General features: G+C 39.5%; 1 protein-coding gene across 1 annotated transcript; it reads right to left on the bottom strand.

Moving 5' to 3' along the window:
* Nucleotides 1-6,233: 6,233 nt before the first annotated feature.
* On the bottom strand, nucleotides 6,234-10,942 carry lsm6 (LSM6 homolog, U6 small nuclear RNA and mRNA degradation associated). Its single transcript, XM_088910237.1, has 4 exons — nucleotides 10,819-10,942; nucleotides 10,043-10,141; nucleotides 9,152-9,265; nucleotides 6,234-6,423 (listed from the first exon to the last, which is right to left on the bottom strand). The coding sequence occupies exons 2-4, from the start codon at nucleotides 10,134-10,136 to the stop codon at nucleotides 6,389-6,391; spliced, it is 243 nt and encodes an 80-aa protein (XP_088766363.1). The 5' UTR covers nucleotides 10,137-10,141; nucleotides 10,819-10,942; the 3' UTR covers nucleotides 6,234-6,388.
* Nucleotides 10,943-18,925: the final 7,983 nt, after the last annotated feature.

The following is an 18,925-nucleotide window of genomic DNA, read 5'->3' as shown; positions in this document are numbered from 1 at the left end:
TAATGGGGAAGTCTCTATTTCTGTGAGGGGATCATCTGGGGAGCACTTTATCCTACCTCAGCTGGAGCTCCTCATTGTTCTTTTCCTGAGACGTGAGTGGACTCCTGAACAAAGCCATTCCGCTCCATTGAGCTCACAGGACTAACCACCAAACATCATGGGAACCTTAAGCACTTTTGCATAAGTTTGTTGTTTGGGAAGTTTGGTCTTCTCTCGTCTATGTTTTCCAAACGTATTTGCATGACTGCAGATCCACTGCAACAGCCTTTCAGGTCTAAGATGCTATCCAAAAAATCAACAGCTTCTATGGAAACACATCACGGAACTGTTGATGCTTTTAGTTCTAATGAATAAAACTTTTTTTTAACAAAAATAATGTACCCAAAATGTTAAAAAGGAATTTCCAAGACAAACAGATTCAAAACCCAGTGGCTCCTTTCTAGTGAGCAGTGACACTAGATGACACAGCACAAGAAGGCTAATATCTACCAGAGCGCGTGGTTTATGAGACAAATGGCCTTTCTAATCTCTGTGTTTGTATGCAAAGAAAATTGAAACTGTATTTATAGTGGAAGGAAATGTGTAACGATGTGCAATTAAATGTTTTTTAAATTTAATTGTACAGTGACAACAAGGTTGGAAAGCGGAAACACTTGGCTGAATGAGGGACAGCAGATACGTATATTGAAAGCAAAGGGTTCTGCAAAGAGGCGGCTCGAGTGTTAAATGAGTAGGCCTGGTTGCCTATAATTATAGCTAGCATGGCTGCAGGAGGAGACCTGTGAAAGAGGGGTGATGGTTGAGGTTTGTTAGGTAGGAGCTTCAATGTCCAAGTCAACTTTCTCAACTGTCTGATGGTTCACGAGCAGCAGTGTCTAAGGTAAGGTACAGTATGTCAGCATGGAACCCCAAGGGAAAGACATCCTCAGCGAAGGGCAACAGTGGGTAAAAGTGAATACTCCAGGATTGTTATATCTGTGCATTAATTCAGAGTGCAGGGCAAGACAGGCAAGCAACTGTAGAGGCACTGACTGACAATTTCAACCTGGGGCACTGGCAGGCAGTTTCATCAAAAACACTGCCCTGAGAACTCTACAGAGCAAGATGCCATAGTCAGACTGCAGCGTACAAACTGCTCACCACACCAAATCATGCATGTTTTCAAATCCAGAGGCGCTAATAACACAGAGGAGAAAGGCAATTAGGTCAGATGAACCATCCTTCACCATGGTTGTAAAAACACACAAGTGTGGGGTCAGCCTAAAGAACTCCACAGCCCTGATTGCCTGGTTCCGAGAGTGGAGGACTCTGGTGGTTCTGTAATGTAGTGAGGCACATTCTTCTCACAAGCTGTGGGCTCTCATATTCCTTTAGAAGGTAAGATCAAAGCTGGTCACTGCTTAATGGCACTAAGTGATCATCTTCACCCCATGTTGCAAAATTTCTTTGCTTCTAGGAGGGGTGTCTTCTAGGATGACAATTCACAGAACATGTGTGGTGGTCCAATGCTAAAATGAGCATGAAACTAATGTGATCCACATGTGAAGTCAGAATACCAGATGCCACATGTAGGCTGTACTGGTGTATACGGTGGCTCAAAACTCTATTAAGTGACTTTACATCAGTGTTTTCATGTTCTTATCTACTATCTGTATGCTTAAAAATATTCTGACTAGAACTATTCCATGCAAGACCGCTCTTAAGAGTTATATTCTCTTGTCAAGATAAGAGACAATTATTATCCACTCAGGAGATTAGATCCTTCATTTACTCACACATTAATAAATCAATTATGAGAAAGGCTTTAAGAGATGTAGTCTATAATTTTACCTAATAAGAAAGCAAAGTGGATTCAATGCATTTATACAGAGCACTTAAATTACAAACAGTTGTCCTCAAAGTATTTACCCAGTGTGTTCATGCTAAGTTCTTACCTATAACGGGGTCAAACCAATTCACAATTTAAAATTACTCGATCATATTCCACTTCAATATTAATGAGCGTGAGTCTTCTTGGAGCCATTCATTATCTACTTGACATTTTCCTAGGCTTGGTAGAAAACTGACGAATGATAAGATTGGAAAAAAAAATCCCGCTTCTAATTTGATTTCAAATAACGATTTAGACTGATATTAATGCAACAGAGTATACTTTGTTGCCTCTACTGCTTTGATATATTTTTTCACCATTTTCAATACATTCAATACATTTGCTTTGATCAATATTACTCCTGTCAGACCTTCAGAATATAAATCATAACCTTGCATCAAGGCTAGTGAGAGATACTGCCTAAAGCCTTTTTTTTCCCCCATCAACAGTTCCTACACTTGTGTCCTGATCAATGTGCAATGAGTTCTTCCATTGAAAAGACACACAACACAACCAAGGGTTACATCTGGTTTCTTAGAGAGAAAAATAAGAATAGCTTCAAAAAGAGAATTTAAACGATCGATATTTAGTCTCACCTTACACCTTAATTTTTCCAGTGCTGCCACAGGCCTTTCTGTAAAGGATGAGTGGACATTTGTTTCCGGACAGGGGAACATCAAGAAGCAGCACATTCAAACCCAGACTGTACTATTTGTGCACACCACGCACTGGTCCAAAATCCCAAAAGGTTTGCTTTATAGTTGAAAGGCAAAAGCTATACTTACTGAGGGTGTAGTGCTGCTGGCAGCATTGTTGGAGCGCTACTGGAAGCAAACCAACAAGAACAACACACTGGGACACTTGAACTGAAAGAGGAAAGACTCAACTCAACAAACTTTCATGCACACACTCAAATATTTTGCTATTTTATTGCCCACTAATGAACTAATTAACTCACTAATGGGTTAGTGTATAAGCCGTCTGCATGGTGTTAGGGTTGCACTAAAGACGTCAGAAATACAATATATATAAAATTAGTTTTGGGAATGGTTAAATATCTGTAATGCTAGGCAGGCCAGTCATGCTAAGCTATATATCCTTAGATACAAAAGGATAAAAATGCATAGTTATTGCGTAATAGCGTAATTATTTTCTTATGAAAGTAAATAATTCACCTCAAAAGACAGCACTTTGTTCTTCAAGAAAGCTGTTATCTTTTTAAAAAACCATTGCAATGCATATAATAGTTCTAGCAATGAATGATGAACAGAATAAAACAAGAAAATTGTTCAACAATGTGCAAAGTATCACTTAATCATTATCAAGCCAATGGTTGTGATTCCCATGAGAAATATTTCAATCTTGGGAGGAACTGAAAAATTAAACATCTGGGAATCTGGGAAGCCCCAGACTACTCTGAAAAATTACCATCCTAAGAGTAAGTGCAATTACATATCCTAAGAGGTGGTGGTGCCACAAGATGCAAGTTGTTTTAAATACAGGTTTAAAAATGGAAATTCAAGATGGTGGGGTAGGTTCACCATAAACACGTATTTTAAACATTTACCTTTTCTCTTCAGGTCTTATAGTGGCCTGCATACAGTACATAGAAAATCCGCAAAAATCATTGTTTGAAGAGAATAGCCAGCAACACAAAACATGTATAAAATATACAGCCTCAGAAGCTCTTAATTATTGAATTTGCACTGTAATGAAATTAACATGAAATGTATTAGACAGACATGCAGAGAATATGTACTTAATTTCTAACACATTCTCTGTGCAGCAGGAGGTGTACTGACAGATCATTATTTTTTTTAACTGTATTAATTGGTTTTCCATACAGAAATGTGAAGACCACAATAGCCAGCAGGGCTTTGATTAAGATAAGTAAACATTTTGCTCAGCTAACCCCGCAATACCTGCTGTAATGATTCACTGTTTGATGCCGAACATAGTATTCCTTATTAAAGCAAGGCTCCACAGCATTTGATCAATAACATGTCCTTTATCCTCAGGTTAAGGCTGACCTTGCAGTCTTTGTCTCCTTCTTAGGCAGTGTATATGCACAGATGGAGAAGAAGCAGTCTTTTTACTTAGAGGTCCATCATCACAAACATAAAATGCTGTCTAAAATTTATAACATTTTAACAAGTTCATTGGAAGAGTAGTACACTCTTATTGCATGCATTCCACTGTGAAGAACTACCAGAAAGATTAATTTCCTAAATTACTAAAGATGTATAAAAAGTGTATGGTACCCAAAGACACCAATAACTTCCAAGCCTGCATTTGCGGTCAGATTCCATTGCTGCATGGAGCTTCCCAATCTTCCATTAAGAAGCTCCACCAAGCTGTTTTCTGCAGCTTAAAGGAGACTGAGTAAGGCTACTACTGTATTAAGACAATTCCCTAGAACAGGGGTTAGCGATATATGGCACGCAACTAAGTATAAGAGGTGAATACATTTTTAAAAAAACAACTTATGCTTTACTGCTTTGTCAATCTCTGAATTACGTGACCCAGTGAAACATCTTTGACATAGGAAGAAAAAAAATGATTCAGTTTAGTGTATTACTTTTACCAAGGCCAGAATCTTGAGTCGTAGGAAAGCCCGTAATGTGTGTGGAAATCTTTATCAACAGTTAAAATCGAGCTACAAAATGGCACAGCTTTGCAAAACATGGAAACACGGTTTACAGAGAGGGAATATACAAAAGACTTTTCACAGTTTTGTTCTGTTGTTTTCCTTCATAAAGACAACCATCACTTGAATAAGCGACTTACCTGCCTGCTAGATCAGTGGAGACATGCCTAAACAAAATGGCACAAAAGTAATGCAAAAGATGTATGGTATTGGTATTTATTGTTGGGCTTGTTGAGTGTGTAAATTATAAAAGACATCCTGCCACTGGCAGTTTTGGGGAGATACAGTGACTCGGATGGAGTATGAGAATAGCTATGCTGCCTAAAACTCGATCATGGCACAATAACTGGGCAAAATACTAAAGGGGGTTCAGTAGTAAGCATTGCTACCTCATAGGGCTGGGGTCCTAGGATCAATTCCAGATCTAGGGATTATGTGGTTTTTGTTCTCCCCCAGTTCTCACAGGTTTTCTCTGGGTGCTCAGGTTACCTCCAACACACCAAAGACAATCTGGTAGGCTAACTGGCTTCTAGGAAAACCGGCCAAGGTGTGCGTTTGTCTAGCTCATGATGGTCTATCGTCCAGCTCAGGGTGTCTCCTATCTTGTGCCCATTGCTTGCCGTGTTAGATTCCAGGTCTCCTGCAATCCCGACATGCATAAAACACTAGAAAATGGATGGATTTAATTTTGAGGAAAGAGGGGCCACACAACCAGCGTTTCCAATGGATCTCACTGCACATATAAACAAACGCAACCTCTGACTGCAGGGTTCAGACCGAACTTATGCTTTTAAAAACTATCAAATCTTTTTGAAATGTGGGAGGCATTTCATGTAAAACTTACCATTTATTCTCAGGACACTGGTTTCTTTACTATTCCGTATTGCCAACAACTATTAAAACATTGAAGACAACCAAATGCCACCAACATGAATTTTCAGTGGGTGAATGTGCATCATGCAGCTTATTCAATTACAGTGTTCAGCCTTATGGACCCCAAAGTTTAGGAAGACCTCAGCAATGGACAGCAAGAGCAAGGATTAGATTTAATTTTAAATGTATTCATTTAATATTTTATGCATTTATGAAAACTAAAAAGGACACACAACTGATATTTTGTTAAAACTCCAATCCCTGCGAAGTGGGTTGACCATGAGGAGAACAAGGTCTAGCATGTGGATTTACTTCTTGATAGATTTTTTTTAAACATTTTAAAAATTCTTTTCAATGTTGATTTAGGCCAAAATCAATTTTCAAAAACTATACACATTGCTAATACCCTCAAATCTACAGCTTTAATTCCATTTAATAAGAGTCAAATTCCACTCAATGAATCAGAAAACATGGTTTATTCAATGCACCCCTGGCCTCACCGGACCCCACGCAATTCCAAAAAAAGTTGCCCAATACAGCCTACCCTAAAACTACAACTTTTTATTATTATTTTTTTTACACAAATAGAGCCCACGATCAATGACCACTTAGAATTTCAATAGAGATCAAGTAACTGGTGCTGGTTTGGAACACCTGCCATAATGCCAGTGTGTTTAGCTGACCTCATCGGTACCCACTGCTATCCAGGCAAGATGCCGTCAATCCCTTACAGAATTCCAGAATCTCAGGGGGACAGATTTTATAGTGAGCAACATCTTCTTAAGCTTTCACAATAGCTACTTCAAAACCTTTTTGTACATGCAATCAGATCTCAAAAAGAAATGAAAGAACTCAAATGTTCATTTATTCAAGGTCTTTTCTTTATACAACAAAAAAGGACTTCCATTCAAAAAAGTTCCAACAATGAAACATAAAAAGAACACGGGCTTGAATAAAACTAAATCTTGAAAGCAGATTTAAAAAGAAAATCCTCTTCATCACATCTTCCTCTTTTGAGTACTTATGTACAACACTGTGGAGAAAACAAAAAGGAAGCATCACTATATTTGAGATAGATTGTAATGACTTAATAATGAAAATAATACAGTTGAACCCAAAGCACATTTAATTCTGTATAAAAGTTTAAAGGGGAACTGCAATGTTATTTATATTTTGGGGTTAGAAACAAAGCAGCATTGATGAGTGCATTTCAAAACGCAATGAAAGTAAAATGTACACAGTAACACACAAAACCTCCAATTTACATTACAAAATAGACGACATTTCCAGGTATGCACAGCGCAACATTCTGCGATTCAGAACAAGGCAACAAAACTTCTGGCAACATGCTGCGGCCGTATGACATTGTAAACAAGCAGGCTTGTGAATACATCTCTACTAGCAGCCATATCACCCTGCAACTCACAACAGGCAACCCACTGAAGCTAAGCAGGTGTGAGCCTGGTCAGTACCTGGATGGGAGACCTCCTGGGAAAAACTAAGGATGCTGCTGGAAGAGGTGTTAGTGGGGCCAGCAGGGGGCGCTCATCCTGCCATCCATGTGGGTCCTAATGCCCCAGTTTGGCAACGGGGACACTATACTGTAAACAAGCGCCATCCTTCGGATGAGACTTAAAACCGAGGTCCTGACTCTCTGTGGTCATTAAAAATCCCAGGGCGTTTTCAAAAAGAGTAGGGGTGTAACCCCGGCGTCCTGGCCAAATTTCCCATTGGCTCTTACCAATCATGGCCTCCTAATAATCCCCATCTATAAATTGGCTTCATTACTCTGCTCTCCTCCCCACTAATAGCTGATGTGTGGTGAGCGTTCTGGCGCACTATGGCTGCCGTCGCATCACGAGGTGGGGCTGCACATTGGTGGTGGTGGAGGGGAGTCCCCATTACCTGTAAAGCGCTTTGAGTGGAGTGTCCAGAAAAGTGCTATAAGTGTAAGCAATTATTATTATTTAATCCAATAGAAATATTGCTCTCGACTTCGAGAGTTTTGCCAACAAATACTACTTGTTAACTTTACATGTAGATCATGTTGTAAACTTTGTGGTGAAATATCTGCATGAACAACCATACTTAATCACTTATTTATCAAATTACCTTCGTCATTACAGAGACTAATGAGCAGGAAGGGCCAGTTAAAGCCACAATTCTTGCCAACTCTTCCTCTTGCCTGTGGCAAGACCAGCAGTTTTTGACATGGTGATCAAACTATTTTCACAAAATTCAAAATTGTGTGCATTATTCCAAATTTGTAAAAGATCTTGTGATACCATCAATTTATTTTGTTACGGATACTGAATAACTGGTCCGAAAAAGTAAACACCATTAGAATAAAATGACACTTAAGCAGGCTGAAGGAAAATAAATATTCATTAATTCCTTGCATGGGTATAGTCCTTGTCCTCCAAAAGAGCTTAACCTATGGAAAGGGACGCAATTCACCCATATCTTAAGAGCAGCACCCACCTGGACGATGCAGAACCGTCCCACTAAACAGCAGAACAAATGGGGAACCGAGAAAATATTTCAACTGAATTAATGAGAAAATCTAGAGAGGCCAAAAATGTAGAAGCTTAAAACGTCTCTTGCACACAACACCATGGGACAGTTTATGACCAAGTGCTCCATAATCACACTGGGAAACTGGTCTTGAACTACAGAGCTGTCATACTTGGCTGCTACAAGACAGCAGCAAGGAATGTCTCCAATTCAAGGAATGACCAGGCCCAGCCCAGCTTTGCCTCCGAGATCTGACAAGATATACAAGTCAGTTGGGAATGCTGCCATCACGATATTCACAATAATCTACTAAACAGTATTCCGTTTACGCAAAAAATGAACGATTTGCCATTTTTTGTCAAGTGGATTCTGCATTTTTCAGAACAATCTCTGCAAAATGACTTTAAACGATTTAGCAGTTGCCTTGATACATGTCAACATACTTGATTTATGGCATGATACTTGATTATGCATCTTAAAGCACCACAATTTCAAAGACAACACTATAGTATACAGTGCAAGTGATGCAGATCATTACAAAATCCTACTGAAATCTGAAACAAATACAAAAAAGTTATGCTACAGATGCCTAGATAAATAGAAAATACAGTTAATTCCTTACACTTATATAAAACTTTTCTGGAAAATCCACTCAAAGCACTTTACAGCTAAAGGGGACTCTCCTCCACCACCACCTGGATTATACAATGGCAGTACCAATACGTTTACCATACACCAGCTATCAGCGGAGAGAACAGAGTGATAAAGCCAAAGCATAGATGGGGATTACTGAGAGGCCAAGATTGGTCAAGGCCAGGGGGAAATATGGCCAGGACTAAGGTAACACCTCTACTCTTTTTGAGAAATGCCCCAAGATTTTTAATGACAATGGACTGTCAGGGCCTCGGTTTTGCATCTTTTTTACAGTATAGTGTCCCCATCACTATACCGTAAGTGGCACTTTAGGAGCCACAGAGACCACAGGCGCGAGAGCTCCCTAGTGGTCCACCTCTTCCAGCAGTAACCTTAGCTTTTCCCAGGAGGCCTCCCATCCAGGTACTGGCCAGGCTCACACCTGTTGAGCTTCAGTGGGTTACCAGTTGTGAGCTGTGATATAGCTGCCATTACAGCCATGATAAAAACCATTTATAATCTATGTTGGCACCACTAATAAGACCAGCTTGTTGCATATCCTTGCGCCATCTCACCTATGAAAATGCTACAAAAAAGTGAAAAGGCCAACCTACCATTGTTTCCTCGCAGGAAAGCATCTCCATACTTATTCTTCAGCTGCCCATTGACATACTCCTCTGTCTGCTCCACAGCGATGTTCATGTAGCCATCCAGACAGGCCAAGACTCCTGCACATAAGACAGTGGAAAGGCTCATTAAGTAATGCCACAGTTCCCTTCTCGCTTAATCCAGGAAGCATACTGCCTTTTAAAACCTTAAAATTAAAATGAATTCCAATAGACTAATTGAATGTTATTCAGTCCAATTCACCACTACAGTCTCCTACTAGACTGGAGAACCGATACAGTACGAGGCTTTATTTTGAAACTGCCAGTACCAATGGACCATACCCAAGACACTTCAGAACATACCACAACATGCTGGGCAACATTTGTGGGGGATACAAACGGCATCCAAGTGCTACTGTAGTACACAAATTTTCTATTTGGAATGGCAGTATCCACGCCCCAACATGAACTGGTCAAGAATGCATCAAGAAGCATGTTATTTCCACATTTGCAGCTCATTTACTGGGGGTGGGGGTGTCTCATTGCCATTCTTGATTTAACTGTATTTTGGACGTGGGGGTTGCCATGCACCAGTTTGAAAGACACAAAGGAACATGCAGAGAGTAGTTCAGTGTTTCACAGTGCTTCAGCTGAAAAGCCTTAATCAAGGCTGTACTTTAGAGCATAGTTTCTCCAGCTTCATACTGGTACAAGAATGACTCATACTCCACTTGTGAAAGAGTGGAACCAGAGCCCCGAGTGGGCATTTATATGACCACTAATCAACAGCTGAAGGATGTGCTCTCACTTATTAAAGTAAATGTTTCCTATTCTACCAAATTCGTATGTCTGTGCTTTAAAGATGACTGGATACTCCAAAAGTTACCCAAGTCTTACCTCTGTAATCGACACCAGAGTTCAGTTTCACCACTACTGGTCTTCCGATGATTTGTTTGAGAAAATCACTTGGGGTTTGCTTCCGGAGACTCATCTCGGCTGGCGAGGCACGTCATAAAGTTATTAGACAGGACGGTATATGGTAGAACGACATCACAAAACAACGATACATTGCACGATAACCACTTGGAACAGTACAAAACTAGTATATACTGAGACATTCAAAACGTAGAGATTAACTGTACAAGCACAAACGCAGCAAGCTCATTTGATTGAGGTCGTGTACAGTCAACAGCAATGAAGCTTCCTATTCTAGCACAATTAATGTAATTGCGTCTGCAGGTGCATATTACACTTTAAGTAAAAATAAATTCTACAGTAGGACTAGCACTTAAGTAAAACACACAATCCACTTAAAAACTATACAGAAAGATAGCATCGTTTGAAGCTTCGTAATTAGAGTAAACGCAAAATCGATAGTATTAGGACCCGAGAGAAAGTTCAATACTTTTTTTTTTTTAATATGACGGCGCTAGCTATCAGAAATGTTTAAAATAACATTCGACATAACCATTCCTGCATGCTCTATCGCTACAATACAATTCTTCAGGAAAAGGCCTTCGTTCCATATACAGTACTTACGGTGCACCGAAAACTGCTCTTAACCCCTTGAAAAATGCTAATGTTTGTAGTAAAGCTGCACATCACTTATAAACGTCGCCTAAACTCCACATATTAATAATACTGGGCTAAATGCACACATAATTAAAACTTACCGTTTCGATTCAAACACGATTTCTCGCAAAACTCTAAGAGAGCGAAAGAGCCAATAGCCGATTTATACGCTCGGGTTTTCTACGGCAGCCGCAAAGGGAAACACATTCTCCGAGTAACCCAAAGTCGAAGTTAATCTTCGGACTCCAACCACGACGCTGAATAACTAATGGAAAGGCGTTTCTGGCGAGCTATGACACTCCTGATGGAAAGTGCAATTCAAACAAATCTGGTTTGGCAAAACGCCATTTCTAGTATTCGGACTGTAATCCTTATGTGCTGGAGTGAGGTATATGGTATTTTGTGCAACTCTGGTTGTGGGCTTTTGTAAAATTAAACAAGGAAGACATACTATGATCTGAAAACAGCAGAAAAACGTTGAACGCTGAAGGGACCGGCAAAGGCTTTATGTTTAGGACTAATCACAAAGTTACAGTACATATTACAGCGTGCTTCTTTCCAGGTTGCAGATAAGATTAAGGGTTATTTAGGGTAAAATGATTTACTAAACCTAACCTAAAGATATCTAACTTAAATAATTCTTAATAATGCCATTTAGGGAGATATTTTTTTAGCACAATGAGCAGTGCATTGATATTATTTGTTTAACTGCATTACGTTTGCCCTTTCAGCTGTTTAGTACCGGTATCCTCTAAAACTTTCATGGAATGAGAATTTCGTTACATTTATACTGCATATGAAATTTTTTTGTCTCCAATGATCCCAAAGTGCTTTAATGACCCACTTACACCATCTACCACTGCAGGGCAGCACCTACATGAATGACACCTGGCAGTTATGATTCACAGCAGTTCAGGTAAAGAAGTGAGCATTTACATGTCACTGTATCAGACCACAGTGAGGGGAAGACAATCTTGGATTTTAAATGTTCTAATTAACTGCATGGGACATTTTAAGAAATTTGATGTTGATCTTTATCTTAATACTGTAGTTTTAATAACAGATCATCATACGTGCATATGTGTATTTTAATCATGCCTTTCCTTCAGAGATAAAGCTGTATAAGCTGTATTTTTTACATCAAGAAAGTTTCATATAACTTTCATGTAGAAATGGGTTCACAAAATCATATTTGTTGTACGTGTAAAGGGTGGAAGGGTGGTGCAGCGGTTAGCTTTTTTGCTTTGTGGCGCTGGGGCACAGGTGCTCTCTGCATGGAGTTTGTGTGTTCTCCCTGTGTTCCCTTCAGGTTCCTCTGGATGCTATGGTTTCCTCCCACAGTTCAAAGACATAGTGGAAGGTTAATTGGCCCTGGAGTGAGTGTGTGTGTGTTTTAGTCCGTGTGTGCCCTGTGTGTGATGGACTAGTGTCCCATCCAGGGTGTATCAGGCTCTGGATTTCCTTATGACCCTGTACTGGATAACAAAATGATGGTTAAGATAATACTGGTTTAGAACATGGATGGTTCAGGCACTGGAGTCTGTTTGAGAAGATGACGCTTTTGGATTAACTACACCCTGCCCAATGGACTAGGTGGGCTAGAAAGCCTCTTGTCTGTAACTGTTCTATGCTAAGTCATCTACTTGAACTCCAGACAATGTAGAATTCTCCGGCAGCAGAAGGCCCCACCCTGTGGTGTAGCAATATCTGCTGATGTCCAGAGGGTGGCGCTGTCTATACCCTAAGCCCATGAGCAACCATGATCAAATTCCAGCACAAATAGAGCACAAATGCAGCTATGAGAGGCTTGAAAAATGACAAATCTTGATGTCTTATGTTTTACTTATGAGGGGGTTTTAATTGATAATACAGTAAAAGTTATATATTAGTCAGTCTTGGCACCAGCTTGGGTTCAAACAAATTATTGGAGCTAAGCATAAACTCTACAAGTTACTGAGCAAGGTCAATAGGCCTCTTTCATATTCCCATGGACAATGTGAAGCTTGAGAAAAACAGTAAATAGCCAATTGCTTAAAGCCCAAATCTTTTCTTAAATCTGCATCTGTGAATGGAATAAATAATCCTCCACTGTAAACGCACACTCTAAACTGATACTAAAAGGAGACAACCATTGGTTTATATACAAAAATCAATTCAAGTACAAACAAAATTGGCATGGGTGGCACAGTGGTTAGCATTGCTATCTTTATGGTGTTTGTATGTTCTCTCTTCTTGAGTGTTTTCTCTGGGTGCTCTGCTTTTCTTCTACAGTCCAAAAACATACTGGTAGGTGAATTTGCTTCTGGAAAAATTGTCCCTGCTGGGAGCTTGTGCTTGTGTTTGTGTCTGTGTGCACTGTGATAGACTGGCATCCGTTCAGGGTGTATTCTGCCTTGTGCCTGGTGCTTGTTGGGATAGGTTCTGAATCACCCATCACCTTGTGTTGGATAGAAAATAGATAAGCTATGATAACTTTATTGGCCATATACAATTTCTTGTATTAGGAATTAGTCTTTTCACATACCCCAACTTGCTCTCCATGAGAGAGGCAGACAGGGAGAGAAGCTTGAGGTCAGAGCACAGGGTCAGCCATTTACTGTATATAGTGCCCCTGGAGCAGTTGGGGTTAAGGACCTTGCTCAGGGGCCCAGCAGAGTAGGATTCCTCTGCCGGCTGTGGGATACAAACCAGCAACCTTCCAGCCACAGGCGCAGATCCTTAGCCACAGAGCTACCGCACCACCCAGATGAACAGCATGAATGAACAAATGGACAAGGTTGACATATATTGCCTGGCAGTTATGAGAAGATTCAAGATTCAAGATTTCTTTATTTGCCACATACCACAAGTGTATTGGAATGCTTACTTATTCAGCTATACCCAGTAACATTAGAGAGAGAAAAATAGGCGCAAATGACAAACAGACATGGACAATAAATGTAGACAATAGACATTAGAATATAGCCTACGGGACATAGTGCAAACAGTGCAGTACTTTAAAGTGCAGGTGCTAATATGTGCAGGTGCTAATTTGAGCTGTTTATGATGCGGACTACTTGGGGAAAGAAACTGTTTTTGAATCTATTGGTCAGTGTTCTGATACTGCGATACCTCCTACCAGAACCCAGGAGTGAAAACAGATCATGGCCAGGGTGAATTGGGTCCCGAAGTAAAGCTCGAGCCCGGTTGTGGCAGTGGACGAGATATATCCGGTCGATGGAGGGTAGCTTGGTCCCAGTGATTTTCTGCGCGGACCTCACAACCCTCTGTATGGCTTTTCTGTCCTGTACTGTGGCTCCACCATACCACACTGTCCACCGGTCAGGACTCAATCGTATTATGGTAAAAATTGGTGAGTGTTGTCTTGCTCATCCCCCACTTCCTTAACTATCACAGAAGGGAATCCTTTCCCTACATTTGAGCTGTCGGTGCACAATGCCTTGTAGGTTTTGGCTTCTCAATGAGGACTCCAGCTGGTAAAGCCTATCTGCAACACCACAACCCTGAATCACACCAATCAGACCTCTCTTGTCCCTGCCACCTCAGATCTCCTTTTCAGTTTGCCATTTGAGGATAATGTTGAATAATGAGATCCAGAAAGTTCAAGCCTCAAATATCTGTTTGAATGTCTTGTGTGTTTTTTCAACATGTCCATGTGTGTGTAGGACAGCAATGGCTTAAGTAAAAAGTACAATAGTGACTCCTAGAGGTTAGATCATTATTAATAATGAATCCTGGAGGTTAGAGCATTATTTATGCACCACTGAACCAAAAAACAGACTGGATTTATTTAAGGTGATTTAATAAAGAGTCATAATGGTAATATACATGTAAATACCATTCTAATGCGTGTTTTTAAGCGTACATGTTAACTGCCAGGTGCACGTAGCACTGTCTTTTGTAGAAATAATAGCTATGTTTGAATTTTATTTTTGTGATATTGCTATGTGGAATATGAACCTACTGCTCTTTTTTTCATCAGTATAACCTTAAACATTATTATCTGGTGTAAAGTGTTCAGGATCCATAACAATTTTTATTTACAGAAAGGTTTCACAGATTTTGTATACTTTATGATAAATACAAATAAATATTTTTGTCTCAGGTTATTAAGGCAATTTACAATGTCTCTCTGAAGTACTGTAGCATGCACATCTGTACCAACACTGGTATGTCAGGAAAGCTTACTGCAGTACACAATGAGCGGTATGAAGCTTTTCCGCTAATGGCAATATTAAATGGGGAGCATTTAAGTAGTGACATTCTAATTGTTTTTTTTTCAATTGTATTGGTATTGATACTGGTTGAAGCCGTAGGCACTGCTGGTTATAGGGAAGAATGTTAGTTCTACATGGATCAGCAGGAAACCTTCATGCTCAGATTTTTGCCTCTCTTTCCTAACCAAGTCTATTTTGGAATCCATCATCATCAGGGATATTATTTTGAGGGCTCATGTCCTAAGGTAAGGCTCTTGTCAGTTCCCAAGGGTTCTGGGAAATAACATTCTTTATATAAAGGCAACAAAGCCCCAGTGGCAGAGAGTTACAAATGTTATTACTGTAGCATTTTCAAAGCCCCTTTTCTTTTTAGAATGTATGGTAAAGGGAGTCTCATACACACATCAGTATTATATTAAATGTGAACAGTGTAAAAAACACCTAATACAGATCTATATGTTTGTACTTTTACAGCACTCAAGACATTGTAGCACCAAAGCTCGTCGATGTCTCTTCCTCTTTGTGCACGTGTATTCAAATTCTCTTTTACATTTTTTTTACATTTTGTATCTTAAACCTGCCTCATATTCAAGACAAAAGAAAAATTATGATGAATAAATGCTGCTTCTCTCTGCCCTTCATGGTCTGTCCACTTGATTTTAAAGAGGACAAAAAAACATAATTCATTAAAAATATTTATTTTCATTGTCATTGCTAAATTATAGCAAAACTAGGGCAGCACAGTAAGTGAAATCAGCCTGAATAATCCTTATCCACTACGTATGTTTCACAGGTAGGTAACATGGTACACATTTTGTGGAGATCCAGACTTCTTTGGATCAAAGTGTGTCCCATATGGTGAGACACATCCTAGACAAAAGCTGTGTCATCCACATATTTTTCTGTGGCAGTCTGTCATTGTCCAGTGTGGCTTTGTTCTCTACTTATACTTGTCCATCCTTTTCAAAATTCTTTATAGCCTACACATTTTCTTCATCCCATGTTGTACAATCATTGACCTACGTGGTCTGACACCTCCACAAAGTAAAAACCTGAAGGTTTCTCACTACTCTGTAACAGCACACTCTTGGAATGAAGAAACCGTCTTTACTGGCATGTGCTGTTTGACTGTGTCACACACTGAAGACTAGTACTTCAATAACACATATAATTATTTGATGTCGTGCACATGTGTGTTAGAGACAGCATTAAGAGTATTGTACAGTATTGAAAGTAATATCGTGGAATTACAATATAATTTCATTAATTACATGGTATAATATGTTGTTTTTGAATGTGTTGTAAGGTTACACAGCTTCCAAGAAAGAAATAGCAGGCAATAGCAGTGCACACGTGTGGGAAACGGTGTACATTCAACCTGATGCAAATACTTTTACTCTGAGTTCTTAAAGCTTGGTGCAGTGTCCTCACTTATTAAATCTAATGCAAATGAATAAAATAATAAAAATACATGACATCTAATTAATTATCTTCTCATTCAATAGGACCAATCAATGTGGAGGACAGGATCCAGATCTGGGACCTTTCGGGAGGACATCTTTGAAACAGAGGCCTTGGGATGTAAATTGTGACTTTTCATTTGGTGCTAAAGTTTCATATTTCGTATATATTTTTCTTATTATGAACCAAAGAATCAGTCCACAGCCAAAAGGCTTTACATTTCCTTTAGTGAGGAAACCCAAATTAATATGATATTTTCTAATTTTTATACCACCATCCAATTCTGATTTTTATAAGAAGCCTAAAATGGATTGGATTGAAAGAGAGAGGCATAAGAGAGGTAGGAGCATTGGTGCAAGATTTCAGCAAAACACTAAGAAGCTGAATAACAAAGAACTGCTTACCATCAAGACAGTTTCAGCTTGTTAGCAGGACTCCAGCAGTCTTGTTGAGGGCAGAGGCTAATTTGCTATCTGCAGCAGTGTTAAACTAAGGTCAGCATTGCAAGTCCTTAAGTCATAAACAGGAGTGGTTCCTGAGTCATGTACACCTAGGCTCAGTTTGATAAATATTCAATGAACTTTTTTTTTTGCTCACTGCTCTTGTTTTCTTTTTCAAAAGGAGAATGTGAAAAAATAACCAAGGTGTGGAAGGTTTCCATACTGTTGCTGCTTAGAAATACAACCAAAGGCTTCTATTTAAATGGGTTACATAATGAACATAAGGCCTGGAATCTTTTAAAGTGAATTAGAACATTGTGACGCCACACTAAAATGTATGATCCAGGTGGGCCCATGATGATCAGGCCCCCCGATGTACAACAATGAAGATTACATGCATGTTATGAGGAAGATGTAAGGCAGCATGTCAGCAAGTGAAGCTGCCCAAAAAATGAGATACTACACCCCAAGCATTGAAAGACTAAAGATAAACCAGGAAACCAGCTCCACAAGGAACTTGCCATGTTCTGGAAGGCATCTGCCTAATCATTTTACAGCCTGAAAGATTCCAGGAAGATATTACCTTGAGCATCAGCCGAAAGTCTGTACGGTAGCTCGTCATCTGTATGAAAATGATTTTCATCTTTGTAGGCCTTTCAGGGCTAACATTTAGATAACTGAGAGACAACATCACCATTTCAAAGAATATCAGATGTGATGACAGATAGGTGGAGTGTGGTAATCACCAGAAGTTGTTTTGCGCTAAGCAGACCTGACTGAAGACAATATGTGGAGACTTGTGTAGTGAGCATTAAGCTGGCAATGCACTGTTTAATACACCTAATGGTGCAGTGTGGAAGAATCTGATTTGAGCCAAGAACAGCATTTCGTGCACAATGCTCAGTGATACATTGACAAATTCCTTGAGCCAAAGGGTCATTCCTTGACACATTCCTGCTAACCTGAAGTTTCTGAAGTATTAATTCTTCAGCAGGACAAAGTGCCCTAATTATATTAGCACAGCAATATCAAGGTCCAGACATATCCAGCCTTTTCTGCTGACCTACTGTTAGTCAAGTAGAATATAAGTGGGATCAACTCACCAGTGTCATCAACAGAAAACTTTCACCAGCTGGCTGCGGTGTCCTACAGCAGTCTATCCAGAGGCTGATCAGGTCCATGTGTCAGCACTGTCCAGATTGTGGCAAGGAGGTTATACCTGGCACTAACAAGGAAACGTTTTTATTGTTTCAACAGTGCCACATTTCATGCATATTTTATTTCTGTTTTATGTGATTTTGTTTGACATCTAGGTTTAAAATATCTGACAAAAACCATTAGACCTGAGTGTTGCATTTCTTTTGTGTCTGAATAGTTTGCTTTTCCTTGTATGTTATCCTGTGTTTTCTGCCCCTGTGTGTGTTGCTGGGTAGATCAGGAGGTTCAATCTTGTTGTTATCAGGGTAATAAAATATCTTACCTTGGGTAAATTCTAACAAGCTGTTCAATATATTGCTTTCCTTCTCCAACATGATTTGGTAATGATTAGGTTTCCAGCTAAAAATGGACTAAACTACTGTCCAGCCATGTTTGAATTTTTTACAGGCTTGATTAAAAATTAGGATCCCCTGAAACACACCCTCCTTGAGATGTCAATAAAAATAAATTATTTTCTCTGAAGGACACACAGTGATACATTGATACTGTGCAGAACTTGTATAGGGAAAATATTCCAAAACAAATGAAAGTAAGCTTAATATGTTGTGCCAAAGTCCGCACAAGATGACTGACTGCTCGAATATTGAAAATTGTAATGAGCAAGTAAATAATTCTTTGACACCTGCAGATGTGACTTGAGTTCTAATGACTGTTCACTGTTCTAAAGCAGTCTTACAACCAGCAGTCACCTGAGACAGGCTGAATTGTGGGTTTATCCTTTATAAGCAATAGAGCCACTTTGATACCTTTGACTTCTGAGCCCAGAGGAGGGAATGGCCAAATGGAAAGATTGCAACTAAGTTTACACAGATGGAAGACCACCATACAAGGTTAGCGACACAGTGCCTCTGAGTGTGATAGGAAGCTGAAGG

Source organism: Atractosteus spatula, chromosome 1 (genome assembly GCF_055471065.1).
Source record: "Atractosteus spatula isolate fAtrSpa1 chromosome 1, fAtrSpa1.hap1, whole genome shotgun sequence".
Classification (NCBI taxonomy): domain Eukaryota; kingdom Metazoa; phylum Chordata; class Actinopteri; order Semionotiformes; family Lepisosteidae; genus Atractosteus; species Atractosteus spatula.
This window is presented reverse-complemented; position numbering and strand designations above follow the sequence as displayed.

Coding starts and splice junctions, on each gene's coding strand:
- lsm6 (XM_088910237.1), bottom strand. CDS start 10,136: ATGAGTCTCCGGAAGCAAACCCCAAGTGATTTTCTCAAACAAATCATC. Junction 9,266..10,042: donor CTCTGGTGTCGATTACAGAG/GTAAGACTTGGG, acceptor TCTTATGTGCAG/GAGTCTTGGCCTGTCTGGAT. Junction 6,424..9,151: donor TTTCCTGCGAGGAAACAATG/GTAGGTTGGCCT, acceptor TTTTCTCCACAG/TGTTGTACATAAGTACTCAA.